This window comes from Lepus europaeus, chromosome 15 (assembly GCF_033115175.1).
Source record: "Lepus europaeus isolate LE1 chromosome 15, mLepTim1.pri, whole genome shotgun sequence".
Taxonomy (NCBI): domain Eukaryota; kingdom Metazoa; phylum Chordata; class Mammalia; order Lagomorpha; family Leporidae; genus Lepus; species Lepus europaeus.
In genome coordinates this window covers 24,857,035-24,877,959 of record NC_084841.1, presented here as the reverse complement: position 1 = coordinate 24,877,959, position 20,925 = coordinate 24,857,035, and the positions used below count along the sequence as shown (strand labels likewise).

The following is a 20,925-nucleotide window of genomic DNA, read 5'->3' as shown; positions in this document are numbered from 1 at the left end:
TTGTTTATCAGATGAAATATGTCTTGCAGTCTGCTCTCAAGCAGGGCTCCAGAGATAGCAAACAATTGGATTTTCCCAGTGAAGTTGTGAAACAGATGAAATTTACATATTCTAGTATAAACTCTTGCACTTTGGGACCAATTTTTAAAAAGAGGTGTTTTCTGTTATTGCATTGGTGGTAGTCAAAACTCTCATTTGAGTATGTTTTATGCTCAAAGATTTCTAGCAGCACAAAATACTGATAGCACAGGTCTTGTTTTTATCATCTCTTGTTCTGATATAAATGGATATAGGTATTTAACATTCATACCCAGATGCACAAAATCTGAGTGTCTTTTATTTGAAGTCTGATGAGATTTATATTGTCCCACATTGTTCACTGACTTGTGACTTGTTCCGTGTTATGTGGCATGTTATTGTTTAGTATTTATTGAATTGATTTACATTGTAATGGAAGCAGATTCATTGCATGTTTATGCAGTGTTTGTCTTTCTCCTTTTAAGGAAAGCATTATGATTTCAATCTCAGAGTTTTATAAAAACATTCATATTGTGTCTAGTTCTAAAGGGACTTGGACTGTATGTTATAATACAGTAGGATAAAAAATAAGCAGCTACAGAAATCAAAGTAAAGGGAAAAATATGGGAGAGACAGTGAAATGAAGCCAGAGGTGAAGTTAGTGTACATTGATGTATTCTTCAGTCTTAGACCTAGAAGTGGGCCTTAGATTAGGCTCTAAACTCTGCTGAGGCCAAATAAAGAAACACAAATTAACTCAAACAGTATTCCTAGAGCCCTTGAGATAAATCCAGTTCAAGCTCACAGGGTCTACTGAGCCTGCAGAGGTGAGTGTGGAAGCCTCATAAAGAGAACACAGTAAAGAGGTATAGGATCCTCCAAATCCTGCCAAATTAGAAAATAAAGATTTAGAAGTAGATTGGGTTGTCCTCTACTTTATCCCATGAAAATCTATTTTGCATGGTGTAGACATCATCAGTACCTTGTAATTCTGGAATCAAAAAGATAAAACACTTTCTGAACTTGGGGCTAGGTTTCAGTCTCCCTAGATATTGAGGGAACCCAGAGGTTCATAGTCTGATAGGAGAGTCTCTGCTAGCGGAGGCTAGAGCTTGGTCTGATCTTGGAATTGGAGAGCTCAGATCTGATCGGTTCTGAATCCTTCTTGAACTATTGGAGTTTGGGAAAGAAGCAAGTTAGAGCTGACTCATACATACAGGACTTCTAATGAATGGTAGACTTAGCTCTCTTAATATACTAACCTGTGGCCAATGGATTTGTTACCCCCAGGAGATGCTGAGTTATCATAAATTAGATTTTATCAGACTCTTAACTTCCTGTCACTTTGAATTCTGTAGAAACTTGAACTGGATCGATTTATGCTGTATGCTCATGGCCCTGACCTGTGTAGGGAATCGGACCTTCGACATGCAATGGCTAATTGTTTTGAAGCATTAATAGGTAATTTCTGTATTTATAATCCACTTTATTGCATATTTAAACTGTCTGGAGAGCACATTAAAGTCAGTATGGGAACTTGGACAGAATTACTTGTTCCCTAAGTGTGGGAAGTCCTGAGTACAGATCCACTACCTCCTATTTTAGTCATTTCAGCTGCTCCATCACACTTTATCTTTTTTGTGTTTGTGGTGCCAAATTGACGTCCAGTGTCATGTACATGCTTAGTATTTATTGAATTGAAATGAATTAAGGGCCGGCGCCATGGCTCACTAGGCTAATCCTCCGCCTGCGGCACTGGCACACCGGGTTCTAGTCCCGGTCGGGGCGCTGGATTCTGTCCCGGTTGCCCCTCTTCCAGGCCAGCTCTCTGCTGTGGCCCAGGAGTGCAGTGGAGGATGGCCCAAGTGCTTGGGCCCTGCACCCCATGAGAGACCAGGAAAAGCACCTGGCTCTTGGCTTCGGATCAGCACGGTACGCTGAGTGGACAGTGAGAGAGAGAGACAGAGAGAAAGGTCTTCCTTTGTCGTTGGTTCACACTCCAATGGCCGCGCGGCCTGCGTGCTGCAGCTGGCGCACCGTGCTGATCCGTTGGTATAGAGGAGTTCTGAAGAGTTAATTAGCTGGTGATCACAAATATGCTTTACAATGAAATGTTACGGTAGATTGACAGTTTCTTGAATTTTAGGTAAATAATTAAGTACATTTTAGTTTTCAAAGATTTTTCTACTTCTGTATCATTTTTGCCTTCTTCCTTTGAAAATGAATGTAGAAACTTCCCAATTATAATTTCATGCTGATGATAGTAGCAAGAGAATGTTTAAAATAATTCAGTCTTTTCATCACTGTCTATTTTTCATAAATATGTGTGTTTTCAGAAGGTTGGTCTCCTGGAATTACAGTGCTTTGTACACATAATATTTTTGACAGTAACTGTTACCCTTGGCTCCTAAGTCAGGCAGACATAATTCAGTTCCCTCTTCCATCATTTGTCAGAGCTGCTTCTGTGGCAAGTTATCTGATCTCTCTGATCCACAGTTTCCCCATCTGTGAGAAGCAGACAGTGTCACTTACCTCCCAGAGTTCTTGGAAGGGTCTTAGTATCCAGTCCGGGCTGCACCCACCCAGAGCAAAGGCTCACTGCCTTCTGGTCATCTAATATGATCCTCACTCCTGCCCATCTTCTCTAGCACCCTCCTGCTGAGGCACCCTATGTAAGCCTGCTTTTCACAGTTCAGGGAGCATAGGTGGGCCCCCAAAACCACACAGCTGCCATTATTATTCTCATTATTATTACTTGAACTGTTGAAAATAACAAACATACAGATTGAGCATCCCTAAGAAAAATCCAGAATCTGAAATGCCCTCAAATCCAAAACCTTTTGAGCTTCAACTTAATTCCATACCTGACTTAACGTGACAGGTCACAGTCAAAACGTAGGCACGCTAAAGACATCGTCTAAAGCTACGTTTAGAATGTTTATTTAAAGTGTATATGAAATGTAAGTGACTTTTTATTTAGATTTGGTTCCCATCCCTAAGATGTTTCATTTGTATATGGAAATATTCCTAAATCTGAAAAAAAAAAAAATCTGAAATGTTTCCATTCCCAGGCATTTTGGATAAGGGCTATTGAACCTATGTTTACTTATCAAAAACACTGGTAGTTGAATGTTTTAAAATATTACATGGAAATACACCCTTTCTGAAGTCAGGTATAAAAGTTTAATTTAAAAAAATATGAATACCCTATTCCAGAGTTATTTGATACCCAGTTAAAATGTTATTGTAGTACTTCCTGGTTATGATTGAAGTTCAGTGTGGGCACAGGGCTTAATTGTTTCAAATTAAAGGTAAAGGTTTCCCTGATTTTATTTTTTTTAAGATTTATTTATTTACTTGAAAGTCAGAGTTAGAGAGAGGAAGAGGGAGATATACACACACAGAGAGAGAGAGAGAGAGAGAGAGAAAGAGAGAGAGAGAGAGAGAGAGAGAGAAATCTTCCTCTCACTGGTTCACTTCTCAGGTGGCTGCAACCGCTAGCACTGGGCCAGGCCGAAGCCAGGAGCTTCATCTAGATCTCCCACAAGGATGCAGGGACCCAAACACTTGGGCTGTCTTCTACTGCTTTCCCAGGCCATTAGCATAGGGCTGGATTAGAAGTGGAGCAGCTAGGATACGAACCGGTGCTCACATATGATGCTGGTGCCATAGGCAGTGGTTTTACCTGCCATGCCATGATACCTGTCCAACTCTGATGTTTATTTGCAGAAACTTTCATTGATCTAGACTTAGATTTTGTCTGTTGGGCTTTTTTTCTTAGATGCTTGTATATATTTGGTCTGAAACATAAACAATAAATTCAGAAAATGAAACAACAATTTTCTTTAATAAAGTCAAGTATTTGTGCATCGTTACCTTAGTAAGGTTTATACCCACACCTTTAATGATAGTTCATATTTGGCCTCTTTTCCTTATATTAGGTTTCAATTTTAGAAAATTGAATTTTGTATTTCAGCCTAATTTGTAATTCAGAGCATAGCTTGAAAGTGGGATAATGTTACCTTTAAAACAATTGCTTCTGAACTTGTCGATTTTTTTTCTCTGTGAATGCTTTTTGGCTTGCCTTTTTGCTTTTTATAGAGATCTGTAATTTTCTTTGAATATTAATGCAGGCTTCCTTTTGACATTCTCTTCCTTTTATCTAGGAGCTGTTTACTTGGAGGGAAGCCTGGAGGAAGCCAAGCAGTTATTTGGCCGCTTACTCTTTAATGATCCGGTATTCATCTTGAATCATTTGATTTTCCTCAGTTATATATCATTATGGAAGATTTTATTTCAGTTGGTCTTTCTATTTTGAAGAGACTATAGGCAAAACAAAATACCCAAATCTATCATAAGTGGTAGATTTCAAGTATATCCAAAATAGCTTATTCAGTCCTCGCAGATGGGAAAGTTCTCTGGGCGTGTGCACAGTTTTTCATTCACCCAAACTCTGTTTCCATATGGTCACTTGTAAATTAAATGTGACTATAAATATAATAGAACTTTGCTTCATTTTAAAGTAATATCTTGACATTAATTATGATTTCATATTTTATATTTTATAATCAATGGGTACCTACCCCATGCAGGCTTGGTTGGAAGCGATAGCTTTTTGGCTTTTTTGTTTATGACTTGTTTTTATGGAAATTATGTGGACTAGATAAATGTGCATTTATTTTGGAAAGTCAGTGCATAGAGAGTTTCTGATAGGCCCATGAATAAAGTTTATGAAAGTACATTTTTTAGAGCAAATTATGGTTTAAGAAAACACGATAAATTCTAAAATAGTTTCTGCTGTTACTAAAGTATTAAGCTATTAATAGTGCCAGAGATACCTTTGTAATCCTGCATATCATAGAGCATACTGGATGCCTTTTGTATCAAAACAAGTCAATTTAACATTTAAAGGGAGAGGCAACTCTGTATTCCAAATTGAAATGTCATCGTAATGGAATGAAATAGCCCTCATGGAGCAATAAAAACCTAGGAAGCCAGTGTTTTAAGCCTTTGTGAAACCTTCAGCTTAAGTGACAGTCAGATGCTATTACTGTATTACTTTGGGTAGTTTTAAAAAAGGAATCAATAGTTTTTAAAAATGTGACCTAGATAATGTTTATATCTAAGAATTTGATTTTTTTATTTTTCTAGCGATAGGTGATGATTTGGGTATGTGTGAATTTCTTCTGATAGGAAAAGAATCTACAGATGCTCCATGTACGCCGTTTTTGTCCTATACACATGTGTCTTGATTTGTATCTGTAGCAGGTGGCATATATTTTAAGACTGTATTGAATATTAAAATATTTTTGTTCTGGCATTTTGCCTCTTATTGACACTTCAGCAGCCTCTTTACTCTATGTAGCTCTGCAGCCTTCCCTTCACATCTCCACGTGCCACTGAACTCCTTGCCCTCCGTGTGCGTGCCCTGCCCTTCCTCCCACCTTGCCTGCATCCCCACGTGTTGTGTTTCTGTTGGCCTAAATGACGTGTGAGTTTACCCGTTGTATTCTTCATTGCCTCAGTGTGTGTTTAGATTCCTTTCTCCCTCTAAACTGCTTCTGTCGCACTTGTCTGCTTAGCAGGCTTATCTTACGTTTCCAGTACCTAGTGCAGTGCTGGTATGTGCAGTGTTCAATAAATGTTTGTTAGAAGAATGAAATGAGTAAACGGCTAAGTGAAAAAGCAGAGTCTGAACATTATCTAACAAATGGGACAGCTGAGATTCCGAATTCATTTGAGTGTGACTTTTATGAAATAGAGCAAGACTTAGTAATGATGGTCTTTCTACTTCAGTATCTTCAAGAGCACAAAGTTGGACATTCTAGCTCATTAGACATCTCCATATTGGTTTCCATCTGTGTAGCCTTATCTGTTAGCTGTAGCATGGAGAGATGTCAGTGAACCATGGTATTTTTCTTTTCTTTCTTTCCTTTTTTTTCCTTTGAATGATGGTATCATCACAACCTAATCAGCCAGAGACAGACTTGTAGGCAGACAAGAGTTCGATTAGTGGTTCCAGTGGAGCAAGGAAGGGGTGCTGAATGGCTTCAAGGACCGTTTCCTTTTCTTTGTTGGCTGCCTTGTCTGAGGCTAGATGAGGAGAAGGGGTTATTTGCAATGGAGTGCTGTCACAAGGTGAGGCAGGAGCTTCTTCCGGGACACCCACACGGGTGCAGGGGCCCAAGGACTTGGGCCATCTGCTGCTTTCCCAGGCCATAGCAGAGAGCTGGATTGGAAGTGGGGCAGCCAGGACTCGAACTGTCATCCATATGGGATGCCGGCACTGCAGGTGGCGGCTTTACCCACTATGCCACTGTGCTGACCCCTAGGCCAGATATTTTAGCCTTGTCTGACCTGGTCCTGGAGTTGTCTGGCCTTGTCCAAGAAAGCATAAACATGATTTTGTCCCCATCTAGTTTGATCCTAGTCGGGGGCATTTTCTTGGGCAGCAGGTTAGCCATCCCTTTGTGAGAGCCCTAGTCAGGCCATCTCACTGCTTTCGTTTTCTGCCCTCTGCTTCTGTTCCCTGAACTGTTGAACTGACTGCCCATCCACCATTCATACTTAATTCAGTGTTGTCTTTTTTTTTTTTTTTTTTTTGACAGGTGCAGTTACAGACAGTGAGAGAGAGAGAGAGAAAGGTCTTTCTTCCGTTGGTTCACTCCCCAAATGGCTGCTATGACTGGCGCTGCGCTGATCCAAAGCCAGGAGCCAGGTGCCTCTTCCTGGTCTCCCATGCAGGGGCAGGGGCCCAAACACTTGGGCCGTCCTCCACTGCCCTCCTGGGCCACAGCCGAGAGCTGGACTGGAAGAGGAGCAGCCAGGACTAGAACCCGGTGCCCATATGGGATGCTGGTGCCGCAGGCGGAGGATTAACCAAGTGAGCCATGGCGCTGGCCCCTCAGTGTTGTCATTTTTTTTAAATGCAGTTTCTGTGGTGGCCTTTCTTGCTTAAAATCCCTGGTTACTGCCTACCAAATTCCATACCACACAACCCAGCACGGAATCATTTTTCTAGTCTGACTCCCATCTGTGGTTTCAGTGTCCTTTTTTTTTCATTCCCTCTTGGTGTCATTGGCCAAGGATGACTTTTTTGTGCCTGTGTTCTTCAGGACATACAGGTCTTGGTTCCCCGTTTGATCCTTGCTCTGCTGATTTGCACAGCTCTTTGCATTCTTCAGGACTCATCAGAAGAGTTGCCTTCTCTTTGAAGCTGTGTCTGACACTCCCAGGCACGGTTGTCCCAGAGCTTATATGTGATTTCACCTTTGACATCTGCCACCACCCATCTTGGTGTAGCATTGTAGCACCTCACAGTCAGACTATTTCAACTGGATCCATTTCCTTTAATCTGAGATTAAATCTGAAATTGAGTCTGAGAAAATGGCAGCTCTGGCATAGTTCTGAGTGATTTTTCACTATTATAGGACTTACCACAGTTTATTAGATGACACTTATTTACTTTTATTTTTCTCTGTAAGGCTCCTCTGAGGACAGGGAAGGCGTCTCATTCATTTTGATAATCTTATACATAAGAGGTTTCCATGAAAATATGCTGCATGAACAAATGACCCAGCCAGTCAGCTGTGAATGTTTTCCAGAGATGCGAACTGAAGGTAGCCACGAGGATTCCAGTCTGGATCTTTTCTAGTTTGTTCTCTCTGACGCCAAGGGGCAGTGTGCAGGGTAGCTGAAAGGAAGTGGACACAATGGACATAGTCTCGTTACGAGATGTGTGCTGTTGCATCTGAATGGCTGGCTGTGACTATCAAAGGAGACATGGTTTTGTTGAGTGGAAAACACACAGGAAAAGGGAGAAAGATGACTCAAGATATCCTGACCCCTGAATATTCTGGAGGTGGGGATTGATTGGTTGGAGGAAGTAGCTGTTCGTCGGTGTTGGTATCCTCAATGATGAGCAGTATTTTTGGTGAGTCCGCACTGGGTTTAATGCTGTAGTGCATTGCTCATTGAAACATCAGAGGACACTTTGAAGTTTGTGCTCCACTTCTTTGGCTTATCCTTGAGGAAATGGAGGCTTAGTAAGTGGATTGCCAGTGTGGAATCAGAACAAACCAGAGGCAGCCTGACTCCAAGCCTGCCACCTGCCCTGACACCATAGTCCTAGTCTCCAGTGAAAGGTGGAAAGCTGTTATTTGGTCATGTTGTGTATGAGGTGAAGATGGCCGGACGCGGGGCTTGCGGGGCTCGGATGAGCAGTCAGCAGTGTTGCAGAAATGAACGAGTCATCCAAATCGAGGTGGTGGAGTCTCCAGAGGGGCTCGGTAGCGCTGGCCAGGCAGGGGGCTGCGGTTTGGTAAATGCTCCCATAGCGGAGGAGAAGGGAAGGAAGCAAGGCAAGGACACAGGAGAGTGTAAGCAGGGAGTGACGTTCAGCATGATTCACAGAGAATGCCGGGAGAGGGAGAGGTTACTGAGTCGGTTAAGGGAGGTCCTTCAAAATGCCCGCAAAGACCAGTCTGATATTTCAGCACTTTGTTTTTAATATTGGCTAAGAACCCCCAAGAGTATTTTATTAGGATGCAAGTTGTACAAAAACACCAAGTTTTTTTATTTCATTTTTATCACTCTATGTGTCACAAGTGATACTAAATTTCCCTCTACTCCCTTCCCCTCTCTGCCAAAAAAGCCTTTTAATGAATATTTCCCCCTCTCTTTTTTAATGTCATTTATTTAAAAAACTTAACATCAAGACCTGAAAGTAGATTAAGTCAAAGGCTCCCTAGAGTCTGAAACTGGAAGGAAGACACTTTAATCCTGAGGAAATTCTAATTATAACTGCTTTGAGATTTAACTCAATGGATACAATAATGTGCTAGGGTTTTCCATAAAATTCATTCATTACCATATTTCAAGTAAACACTTGTAGGTGCACGCAAAGTGCGGTCTCATCAGTGCAGGACTTCATGAACTCTGGGGTATTTTGCACTCCACCTTACAAAGCGCATATGCTAATGAATTAGTACCTAAAATAAAAGACATTTGAGATGAGCTTTAATTACAGAAGACATAGCTGATGCACTTTGCTGAGGAATGGCAGGCTCCAAAATATGATTAAAACAGCAGCTTAATCCAGTGTATTAGGTTAAGCAAATGTGTAACGTAGTTTTTAAAGGTGTCTTTGACTTCTGCTGGGGGAAGGGAGGGTTGCTCTCTTCCTCCCCAGCTTAATAGGCTAATTAGACCCAGTACAGGCAGTTTGAGTGGTGAATACACTTTAAAAAAAATTAGTTTGCTACCACTATTGAATTTGCAGTAAGTGGAGTCAGCATCTGAAATAGTTCAGTATTTCAAATAATGACATTTTATTTAGTACTCCAGAGTGTGTTAAGTGGCTCCCCTGAGCATTAAAGGCACCACTCCATTTTCCAGGACCTTCGCGAAGTCTGGCTCAATTATCCTCTCCACCCACTCCAAGTAAGTATGACCTTCCTGTCTGCAGTGTGCTTTACGGCTCCAGCTATTCCTTCTCCTTTCCTGGGCCTTTCTTCCCCTGCCTGTGACATTATAAAGCTTAGGTGTCAGAGCTAGAACACTTGGGAACATATAGTACAGGGTCCCCACACATGGCAAGTGTGTGCCTGGGATGGCAGGGGGGGCGCTATTAGGAGAGTAGCTCTGTAGTCAGCGGCCCCTGCCCCACCCACCAAAAGGTGACATCTGTGCATCGGCATGCCCGAAATAGTAATAGAGAAGCAAGTCTGGCCATACTGGGGGAAAAAAAAAAAAAAAAAAAAAGGCAGGACAAACACTAAATTAACATTGCTGAATTATAACCTAAATTGGATCTTAGAAATTGAGGACTTGGAATCAAATTACATACACCTTATTATAAATTAAAGCTTTAGTGCAGGCCGGCGCCGTGGCTTAACAGGCTAATCCTCCGCCTTGCGCGCTGGCACACCGGGTTCTAGTCCCGGTCAGGGTGCTGGATTCTGTCCCGGTTGCCCCTCTTCCAGGCCAGCTCTCTGCTGTGGCCCGGGAGTGCAGTGGAGGATGGCCCAAGTGTTTGGGCCCTGCACCCCATGGGAGACCAGGGAAGCACCTGGCTCCTGGCTTTGGATCAGCACGATGCGCCGGCTGCAGCGGCCATTGGAGGGTGAACCAACGGCAAAAAGGAAGACCTTTCTCTCTGTCTCTCTCTCTCACTATCCACTCTGCCTGTCAAAAATAAAAAAATAAAATAAAAATAATAAAATATAAAAAAATAAAAGCTTTAGTGCAGTGTGATGGCTTTTTACTCAAAATTTTGCAGTGTGGTAACACCCTTTCCCCCAATTTCTTTTCTTTTAAATTTCTACTTCTATGCTTTATTTTTGTTTTACTTCAAAATAAATACATATGTATACTTATATGTACATGGTTTCATTTGTGTATATAAGACAAGGCCAGTCTCTAATGATTGAATCTCATGAGAGGCTTTAACATTGTTAACCGTATTCAGAGTACTTTAAAATAGTGTATTAATGATAGGAAGTTGCCCGAAGTTACTGCAAATGTTCATTTTAGTTACACTTTTCAAGTTTGCTCCCTGCCAGTTGTTAAAGGATTCTTGTTATGGGCAGTACCACCTGTCTAGTGGTATAATAATCTCCAAAGTCAGCTGAATTCACTTTTAATGATGCTCATCTGCCAAAATAGTTTGGTCCCTCGAAGACACACAGTAGTCAAGAATCTGTAAGGCGGGGGTTCTCAAAAGGCAGTCCCCAGACCGGCGGCATCTGCATTCCCCGGGAACTTGTCGGGCTGGCAGATTCTCCGTCCTCACTGCAGACATAGGTAATCAGTAACTCTGGAGGTGAGGCCCAGCCATCTGCGTTTAACAAGCCCTGCAAGTGTTCTCCTAACTCCCACGCCCGAGCACTGCTGCTTTGCTGGATGTGTGTATGCTCTACCAGCTGTTCTTCAGCTGGGCTCTTCCTGGGAGAGTTGGTATAATAGTTGGGATTTTGAACTGTCTATGTATAGTACTTGGCCTTGAAATGTGAGAGAAGATTGGAAAATATTATATGAGCCTTCTTTAAATATTAGGTTTGTTTGCCATTCTAAGAGATGAGGAAGAAAGTGCCATGTTTTACTGGCATTACAGAAATTTCAACCCTTGGGAGAAGGAATTTTAGAAAATACTGTCCTAGCATTGATAACTAGTCTCATAGCCAAAAACTACGTGTGATTTTTATTTGCTCCTGTTTTCCTGTAGCTACAAGAGCCAAATACTGACCGACAACTCATTGAAACGTCTCCAGTTCTGCAGAAACTCACTGAGTTTGAAGAAGCAATTGGAGTGATTTTTACTCATGTCCGACTGCTGGCAAGGGCGTTCACTCTGAGAACTGTGGGATTTAACCATCTGACCCTGTGAGTCAGAAGTACTTGTGTAGCCCCAACGTGACCATTTAGAAGAGGCAGTCCCAGACCTTCCTGTACGCCCTTCAAAGGAATTGAGATTCCAGACGTATTTCTGGGAGAGTCACATTGTGAGACAGATGCACCACCAGCCACTGGCGTGAGCCAGGGGACATGCTCCAATCCAGTGTTTCTGGTCTCATTGCTATGCATCTTGTTTCTTTGTGAAGTTTTGAGAAGTGTGAAGGAAGTTAAAACTTTTTCCCATAGAGGCCCAGATATTAAATATTTTAGACTTTGCAGGCCTGTGGTCTGTGTGTGATTCGACTCTGCCACATAGCATGAAAGCAGCCATACAGGAAACCAAGGAACATAGCTGTGTTTCAATAAAACTTTGCTCATGGAGCAGACTGTGGACTGGATTTGACCCTGTCGCCTGCTCTGAGGGAATGACTTGATGAGGAGCCGGTGAAATTGTTAAGAAAATAAGCAACATTTTATATCTTTGGGGTTGTTATTTATTCAGTTTTTGGCTCTCCTCCCTCAAATATTCTCAACTCTCTTTAAAGATTAAAGGTTCTTACTAGATTATTTTTTTAAGTATCCTTAAAATGAAATTCCAAATTTGAGTAATAGAATATGTATTTCAATAGCTTGAGCAAAGAAAATTCTTGGGTCTTTTAACTTTGTTTTGTTACAAGATTATTGTCTGTATTATGCTTTCTTTTTTAAGATTCATTTGTTTGAAAGTCAGGAGTGGCAGAGAGAGAGGGAGATGCAGAAAGAGCTCTTCCCTCTGTTGCTGGTTGACTCCCCAAATGACCTTAGCCAGTTAGGCCAGACTGAAGTTAGCAGCCTGGAACTCCATCCAGGTCTTCCATGTGGGTTGCAGGGCCCCAAGTATTTGGGCCATTATCCACTGCTTTTCCAGGCTCTTCAGCCAGGAGCTGGGTCAGAAGTGGAGCAGCTGGGACTTGAACTGGCTCTCTGATATGGGATGCTGGCATCACAGGTGGTGGCTTAACTTGTACGACAATGTTGGCCTGTATACTTTATTTTTTAATTGATATCAGCTGCTTTCCAATCTCTGATTACCAGTCTATGTAAGTGGTCATTTAATCCTTTCATAGTATTCACTGTATTATTTGTTGAAATTCAACCCATCTTAACTCAGATCCTTTCTCAATCGGGGGCCTTAGGGAACTAAACTTAATTTTGTGCTTTAAAAAAAGAGGATATGTTGCATTTTTTAAAATTCTGGATTTTTTTTTAAATTTACAAATGCTTATTGCTGTCTTTCTGTTTATGTTTCTTCTTTTTTTCCAGAGGCCACAATCAGAGGATGGAATTCCTGGGTGACTCAATAATGCAACTGGTAGCCACAGAGTACTTATTCATTCACTTTCCAGATCATCACGAAGGACATTTAACTGTGAGTTTGTGTTAAGCCACTCCCTCCATGAAGATTGCTCTGTTATAGGAAATGAAGGGTGGAAAGGCCACACACCCATATAATTAGTAATTTAGTTGTTAGTGATTTTAACGTATCATAGGGCTTTTCTCATTTCTTTGTGCAAATTGTATGCAAAGCAAGTATGCATTGAGAATTTATTGTATTTTATGTACTCCATGGAATTATTGCCTGCTCAGTGCAGGACGTTGAACTAGGTATCATATGGAATGCAAAGTTTAATTGACACTGTGTCTATCCAAAAGGAATTTAAAAATTACTAAGAGATTAAGGTGTAAGTAAATAGCTAAATACTTATAAATGCTACACTATACATGTATTGTGTATATATCTACATATAAAATACTGCTAAAAAGTAAGAGTAACTAATTAAATGCAAATGAGAACCTGGTAAATATCGCAAAGAGGTCGGTAAATTGTAGCACTTGTGCAGTTTAGGAAAAGATACGATTTCTTTTAGCTATGGACGTCACAGAAGGCTTCCTGGTATGATGAGGTTAGCCTTTAAAGATGGGTAGGATTTGGCCACTGGGAGTTGGTGGGAGGAAACTTCTGTGCACTGGACCTGCAGAAGCAAGGGCATGGTGTGAAAACTCAGAAGACTGACAGGCAGCAGCGACTGTTTGGCTAGATCATGGCAGAGCGAAAGGGAGTTACACAGACGGTGTTTGATTTATGAACGAATGAAATGGTCCCCATTCCTCTGACTTCTGTTTCATTTTCTCAGACTTCATTGGGGGTTTTTATTTGCTGTGTACTGTTTTTACTCTGTGAAATTGATCAATAATGTTCACCTGGAATCCAGGCATGATGATCCTTCAAAGGCCTAAGGAGTGACCTTTGAGAAGTCTGTTGGGAATTAAGTATGGCGACAACAAATGCTTTTACTGGGTGAAGAAAAATAGTGGTACACTATATGGTACTTTGTTCAGTTTCTGGTTTTTTTTGTTATGTTAAAGCAAATAACCAACCCTTCATACTTTGCTTCTTTATAATTTGAATGCATGTTTTGCCTTGAATAGAATTAGATCTCATTTCTGCAACCCTGAACCCTAGAAATAGTTTACATGAGATGTAAATATTGGAATTGGGGAGAATACAATGATCTGGCTGTGTAATAGATGTAATTTTCAGTAGCATTTCCCTCAATGAATACTTACTGAGCTTCTGGTGTATTCCATGTACCATTACGAGTGCTGAGGAATCAGCAGTAGTTTTTTTTTTTTTTTTTTTTTTGACAGGCATAGTTAGACAGTGAGAGAGAGAGAGACAGAGAGAAAGGTCTTCCTTTTTCCGTTGGTTTACCCCCTAAGTGGCTGCTACGGCCGGCATGCTGCACCGATCTGAAGCCAGTAGCCGGGTGCTTCTTCCTGGTCTCCCATGGGGTGCAGGGCCCAAGCACCTGGGCCATCCTCCACTGCCTTCCCGGGCCACAACAGAGAGCTGGACTGGAACAGGAGCATCCGGGACAGAATCCAGCGCCCCAACCGGGACTAGAACCTGGTGTGCTGGCGCCGCAGGCAGAGGATTAGCCTAGTGAGCCGCAGCGCAGGCAGCAGTAGTTTTATTTTAGATTAACACTTTGTTTACCACTTAAAGTTGACTGCTTTTGGATGGACAAAAAGATATTTCTTCATGAATTAGTATTCATGTGAGCATTTATGAAAAAGGGACAAGTGCCTGGTATCCTGCTGTCCATCAGGAAAACACTTGCACGGTCAGCATCCTCTGTTAGAGAGTAGACTTCCTAGGTGTCAGATTATCCGGCTGGTCTGAAGAGTGGCTGATCCAAACCAAATAGCTTGAGGTAGTAAATTCGTGTGGAGGCCATTGTTGAAAATGTATGGTGTAAGTGCATGCATTCCCTCTTGGTATTTCTATAAAAATTAATTATGAACTCTGGGGTCTTAGGGAAATGGGATGGTATAAATCTGCGAGTTCATGGCTTCCCACCTGCTCATTGTATGCACTGTCCTCCACTACTCCCTGCATTGAACAGATAATGAAACCAAAGCTCAGAAAGGCAGGAGTCGTGCCCATGGTGTAGATAAAGCCAACACCAGGACTCTGCTAGAGACCGTGGTTCTAGTTTCTTTCTAAAATCAGACTGAATACCAGAAATACGGTTTTATCCAAATTGTGGTTATCGGCCTTGCCATCTTAAAAGTAGAGAATTTTAGGCTAACTTGTTTGCCAGGATGGCATTAACAGATGACAGTATTGTGATTTGATGGTCTCTATCATGCAGCACTTCGTGGGTTTCCTGTACCTCTTAGCTACTCTGTCTTAGCCTGCTTTGCAGACCTTTCTTATTCTCTACAGCTGGTACATACTCCACTCCACCCTTGGCAAAGTTCCCTCCTTTTGAGAGTCTCCAGTAGGCAGTCTTTTCCATGCATATTGGCAGATGACTTCTACAGGGGTCTCTTCAGTTCCCTCTGTGTTCTGAGCTCCATTCCCAGCTGCTTGCTCAGCATCCTCACATATCCAAGACTGAATTTATTATCTTCTCCCTCCAGCATGCTGTAAATAGTTGAATGGCAGCATTGTCTATCCTGTGTCGTATATCAGAAACTCAGGTTCCTGCCCTACCTTCCTTCCCCGGATTCCAGTCCTGTCAAGTCCTGACATCATTGCTCCTGGAGTGCCTCTTGAATCTGTTCCCTCTCTGTCTCCATTGCCCACATCCTCTCTTCCATCCATTGCAGTAATTTCTGCCTGGCTATCAAAATATTTCAGGAATGCCATTGACACCTGGTTGGAAGGAGCACAGGGTGGTGCATGATCCTTGTGCAAGAAGAGTGGGCTCCCTAGATCCCCAGATTTCCCCTGGGATGTCTGCTGCTATTTGAAAAGCTTGCCTTTGCCCTTCTTACAGGCATTTTTATACTCTGCCTACGAGACTGACAGTCTTCCAAGCAGAAGTCCTTCAGAGGCCCAGGTCTCAGGCCTCTTGACGTAACCTGGGGTTTCACACACTGCTGTTCTGGTGTCACCTTGTGCCTCAGGCAGTCCATTTTCCATCTTTCAGTTAGAGGAGTCCTTTTACGATAGCTCTCCTGGGCCTACACCAGCCATTGTCCCATCTGTCCACTTCTCTCATTTCTCTTCATCTCCCCAACTTCCTACTATCAGAGTTGCCTCAGTTCTCAGTGGTCAGAGTTCTCGTCTGTTGACTCTCTCTTCAGCAGTGATCTCATTCCATCTGTCTCATGGCTTTGAATACATCTGTCTGCTGCTTCCTGATTTATATCTAAAGCCTTTTCTTCCTTGAACTTCACACCCCTATGTCTACTGAATGTGGATGTACTCAAATATTTAGATATAGAAATACTGTCGAATTTCTAGTTGGATTTCTGATAGACATCTGAAACTGAATGTGTAAAAACAAAGTGATTTTCATCCCAAGCCTGCGTTTCTCTGTGTTCTCCATATCAGGATCAATTCATTCCACCAGTTGCTGGGGTCATTCTTAACCCTTGTCTTTCTGTCAGACTTTCTAGCCCATTGATTTTTACCTATGTCGTATCATACTCATAATCCATTGATTTTACCTTCTGAGTATATGCTGGATCTGACTACTTCTCACCAGCTTCACTGATAACACCTTAGTTCAAGCCACTCTTGTCTAAATTACAGCCATAGCCTCCCAACTGATACCCGCCCTATACCCCAGTCTACTTTTAGCACTACAGCTAGAGGGATCATTTTTTAAAGGGAAGTCAAACCTTCCTGTCTCGAGGGTAAAGACAGTGCTGTTCCAGTCATCCTGTGTGATCCGGTTCCCTGCTGCCGTCTCTGGCTTTGTCTCTTCACATTGGCCTCCGTGCAGTTCCTGCAGGACGCTAAGCAGGCCCTCACCTTGGTGGCCTTGCACATACTGTTTCCTCTGGCTGCGGCATCCTCTCCTGGCAATGTATGTGGGAAGTCCCTCACCTCCCTGTTCCTGTGTCATCCTGTCAGTCTGTCTTTGTGCCACCCTTACTAGGCAAACTCTTCCCCTTGTCTCTAGCACCCCTCCCTCAGCCTGGAACCGCGTTGCTGTTTTCTCCTTAGCACATAGTGTTTATTTTACTTGTTAATGGTCTGTCTTCTATAAAGTGATATACTCCACAAGGGTAAGGATTTTTGTCTGTTTCTTTGTCCTGATTCCTTGGGTCCTTGAGGAGTTCCAGGCATATCAGTGCCCAGCAAGTACACTTTGAATAAACAGTTATCCTATCCCAGCTTAACACTCTTCAGTTGTTCTTTGGATACTGGCTAACGAATAAGCCTGGGGCCGATGCTGTGGCATAGTGGGTCTTGTGGCACCGGAATCCATATGGGCACTGGTTTGAGTCCCTGCTGCTCCACTCTGATCCAGCTCCCTGCTGGTGTGCCTGGGAAAACAGCAGAGGATGGCTCAAGTCCTTGAGCACCTGCACCCATGTAGGAGACCTGGAAGAAACTCCTGGCTCCTGGCTTCCATATAGCCCAGCCCTGGCCATTGTGGACATTTGGGGAGTGAACCAGGAGATGGAAGATGGATCTCTCTCTTTCTCTCTCTCTTTATTTCCTTCCCTCCCTTTCCCTCTCCCTCTGCCTTTGCCTTTGCCTCTGCCTCTCCTTCTCTATAACTCTGACTCTCTAATAAATAAATAAATCCTTAAGAAATAATAAAAAGATTAAGCCTGGGTGTCTGGGCTGGCCCACATGTCACATGCTCTTCTCACTCTGCACCTCTGCACTGACCTCCTTGGCATTTCTCCAGGCCCCCTCCGGCCATCAGGCCTTTGTACCTGCTGTTCTACCTGAAAACCATTCTGCTTCTGGCCCTTGCTCCTGTTTGGCTGAAGCCTCCTAGTCTTCATTCAGAGGTCAGTTCCAGTGTGACTTCTGTATGCAGGAGAAACTTCCCTGAGGAGCCGCCCCTTGCAACGCCTTCCCATTGAAATTCCAAGTTCTTCTCCTTCCTGGCACTTACTCGGCTGGCCTGCTCCAGCAGGTGAGAAGTTCTGTGAGAGCACGTTTCTGTCCTTCCCTGGGTGCCCAGCAGCGCCTGGCATATGGTACATTCTAAGCCCATACGACGTAAACAAGTAAGGGTGAGGTGCTGCAGGGCCACAGCAGGGCAATGACACATTGCTTTATGTACTAGGGATAGGGAAGAAGCTGAAAAGTTACTTATAAGTGTCTAAGGGTTAAAACTAATTTAAAATTTGTGGAAGATTACTTATTGCCACTGCACTGGAACAGGAGGCAAGTGATTCATTATTGTGATTAAAGAGCACACAATTATGGGGATTCACTTTGGGAGGCATTAGTTAGCTCTGAGCTATTCCCTTGCACGCTAGTTTTTCAGGGAATAAGGACAACTGAGCAAATGTAATCGCAGCTTTTAGGTTTTGAATTCTGATGAGGAGAAACATATTGTCCTGTAAGTTGGGTATTCAGAAAGGCCTCCTGGGGAAGGAATGTTAAGGTTATCCAGTTGTTCTTGGGCAACTGAGTTTGGCATAGGATGTAGGAAGAAGAGGTTCTGTTTCATACACTGAAGCCTTTTTTTTTTTTTTTTCCTATGATGAGCCTACCCAGTAGGGTCAGAGTGAATAGTGAGAATTCTTAAAGAAAAAGCATTTACCCGGACCCGGGTCAGAATGGTTGTCTTGTGGTGCTTGCAAATGTTAAGCCATAGGAGTTTTCTCCTCTGTATCATTCTCTCTCAGCTTTTACAAAGTGCTCCTGAACTAAAAATAGTTGCTAATTCCCATTGCCCCTGTGTGTAAGGCACTGTGCCCAGTGGTGTCATGTGCTGGTGAGATCAACTTGCTGAAGTTTTTATTTGTTTTTAGAGTCACGATTTGGTACAGTGAGAAAGAAAGCAGGGATTCCAAGTAAAAAGCGTGAGAAGCAATGATCTGATCTTGCCCCGCTGCCTCCAGACAGCACTCAGCATAAATCATGCAGGTGTTTTATCTAAGTATCTTTTTGAGAAGGTAGATCCCACAGCCTCCTGTTGGAGGATTTTTGTCACTGGAATAATTTGACTATCTGACCTGCATTCTGACTGCTAGCATTAGTGTACCTTTCTTTAATTATCGTGGGAAATAGAGACCATCTGGCTACCACTCTTGGTGCAATAGACCTGTGTGGCATATCACTGTCACTTTTAATAGTATAGTCTGCTTCCCCCCATGTTCTTAAGTTAAAGCCATGAAATAATAAATCACAGTCTACTTACTTTACACTAGGTGGCTCTCTTTGGCAGCTTACGTCCCACAGCTGTGGTTTCCTTTCTGGAATCAAGAGTAAATAGGGAAGTTAAAGGACGAATGCCAAAATTTATGTTTTAAACCAATTAGCCGTTTTCTTTTTCTCTTTCTTTCTTTCTTTCTCTCTTTCTTTCTTTTTTTCTTAATAAGATTTATTTTTTATTTATTTGAAAGGCAGAGTTACATAGCGAGGAGTAGAGACAGAGAGATCTTCCTTCCACCATTTCACTCCCCAAATGGCCGCAATGACTGGGGCTGGGCCAGGTGATATCCAGGAGCCCAGAGCTGCTTCCGGGTCTCCCACGTGGGTGCAGGGGCCCAAGCTCTTGGACCATTTTCTGCTACTTTTCCAGCCATGTTATCAGGGAGCTGGGTCAGAAGTAGAGCAGCTGGGTCTCAAACCAGCACCCACATGGAATGCTGGCATCACAGGCAGAGGCTTAACCTACTATGCCACAGCACCAGCCCCAGTTAACAGAATAGAAGGTAATTATGAAAGACTGATAAGCTGTGATAATGGAAAACATCCTAGAATCTCAAAATCAGAATTTGAGATTGGGGAATATTTACATTGGTCCTTGATGTCACACCAGGAATCAGCAGTGCTTTTCTCAGAGTTACAGGGAGTCCCATCTATAGCTTTCGTCAATGTTTCTGGTAATTTCAAATTAATACTTACCGGTTTTGGAAAGAGGGTTTAAAAGTAAGAATTTAGAGGCAGACATTTGTCACAGCAGTTAAGATGCCTCTTGGGATACCTGCCTGGTTTTAGCTCTGCTTCCAAGTCCAGCTTCTTGCTCAGGTGCACTGTAGGAGGCAGCAGGTGATGGCTCATGCACTTCCGTCCCTGACACCCATGTGGAAGACATAAACTGACTTTGACCTGCCCCAGCACTGGCTGTTGCAGGCATTTGGGAAGTGAGCCATCTCCCTCCCTGGTTTTTAAATAAAATGGAAATTAGTAAAACAAAATAAGAGGTTTTTTTTTAAATTTTTTTTTTTTTTTGACAGGCAGAGTAGTGAGAGAGAGAGAGAGAGAGACAGAGAGAAAGGTCTTCCTTTTTCCGTTGGTTCACCCTCCAATGGCCACTGTGGCAGGTGCGTCGCGCTGATCAGAAGCCAGGAGCCAGGTGCTTCTCCTGGTCTCCCATGCGGGTGCAGGCCCCAAGCACTTGGGCCATCCTCCACTGCCTTCCCGGGCCACAGCAGAGAGCTGGCCTGGAAGAGGGGCAACCGGGATAGAATCCGGAGCCCCAACCGGGACTAGAACCCAGTGTGCTGGCGCCGCAAGGCGGAGGATTAGCCTGTTGAGCCACGGCGCCGGCTCAAAATAAGAGTTTTCAAGGACAGGTTTCACTTGGTAAAATGGAAAGCTTTGAAGACAATGAGTAGACAGGTATCTAGAACATTCTGCATTGAAAACAAATTCAGAATTCCTTACTTTCTAGAGCCCTTACCCTGCAAGCAAACCATATGTAATAATAACGATGCTGTTGTGCATAACAGCAGCAGCCAGCATTTCAGGTGTGCTTTATTAATGCGTGTCACAGTGATTTGATTGCCAGTCATTCACTCTGTGAGGTGGGTACTACTTGCTCTCACTTAGCCAAGAATGCTAGAATCCTGTCTGAACTGAGGCACGTGTTTTTACTACAATACCTAATGCAAGACATTATTTGCAAATAGTCTGGTAACTATCTTGTGCTCATTTGGGTGCTTAATGTCCATTTTCTAGATTTCTGTTAAAAGATGAAAAGCAGATATATCCTCCTTGTTAAAAATAGTAATTTGAAAGTATTGACATCTACAGATTCT

General features: G+C 42.7%; 1 protein-coding gene across 4 annotated transcripts in view; it reads left to right on the top strand.

The window, feature by feature from the left end:
- Positions 1–20,925, top strand: part of DROSHA (drosha ribonuclease III) — a 127,370-nt gene that overhangs the window by 92,936 nt on the left and 13,509 nt on the right. For 3 of the 4 annotated variants that reach the window (XM_062211821.1, XM_062211820.1, XM_062211819.1), the window contains exons 24-28: positions 1,377–1,479; positions 4,185–4,255; positions 9,415–9,459; positions 11,243–11,400; positions 12,715–12,820. In XM_062211821.1, the coding sequence (XP_062067805.1) occupies positions 1,377–1,479; positions 4,185–4,255; positions 9,415–9,459; positions 11,243–11,400; positions 12,715–12,820 (483 nt within the window). The remainder of the gene's footprint in view (positions 1–1,376; positions 1,480–4,184; positions 4,256–9,414; positions 9,460–11,242; positions 11,401–12,714; positions 12,821–20,925) is intronic. The other variant, XM_062211822.1, reaches the window with a different exon arrangement.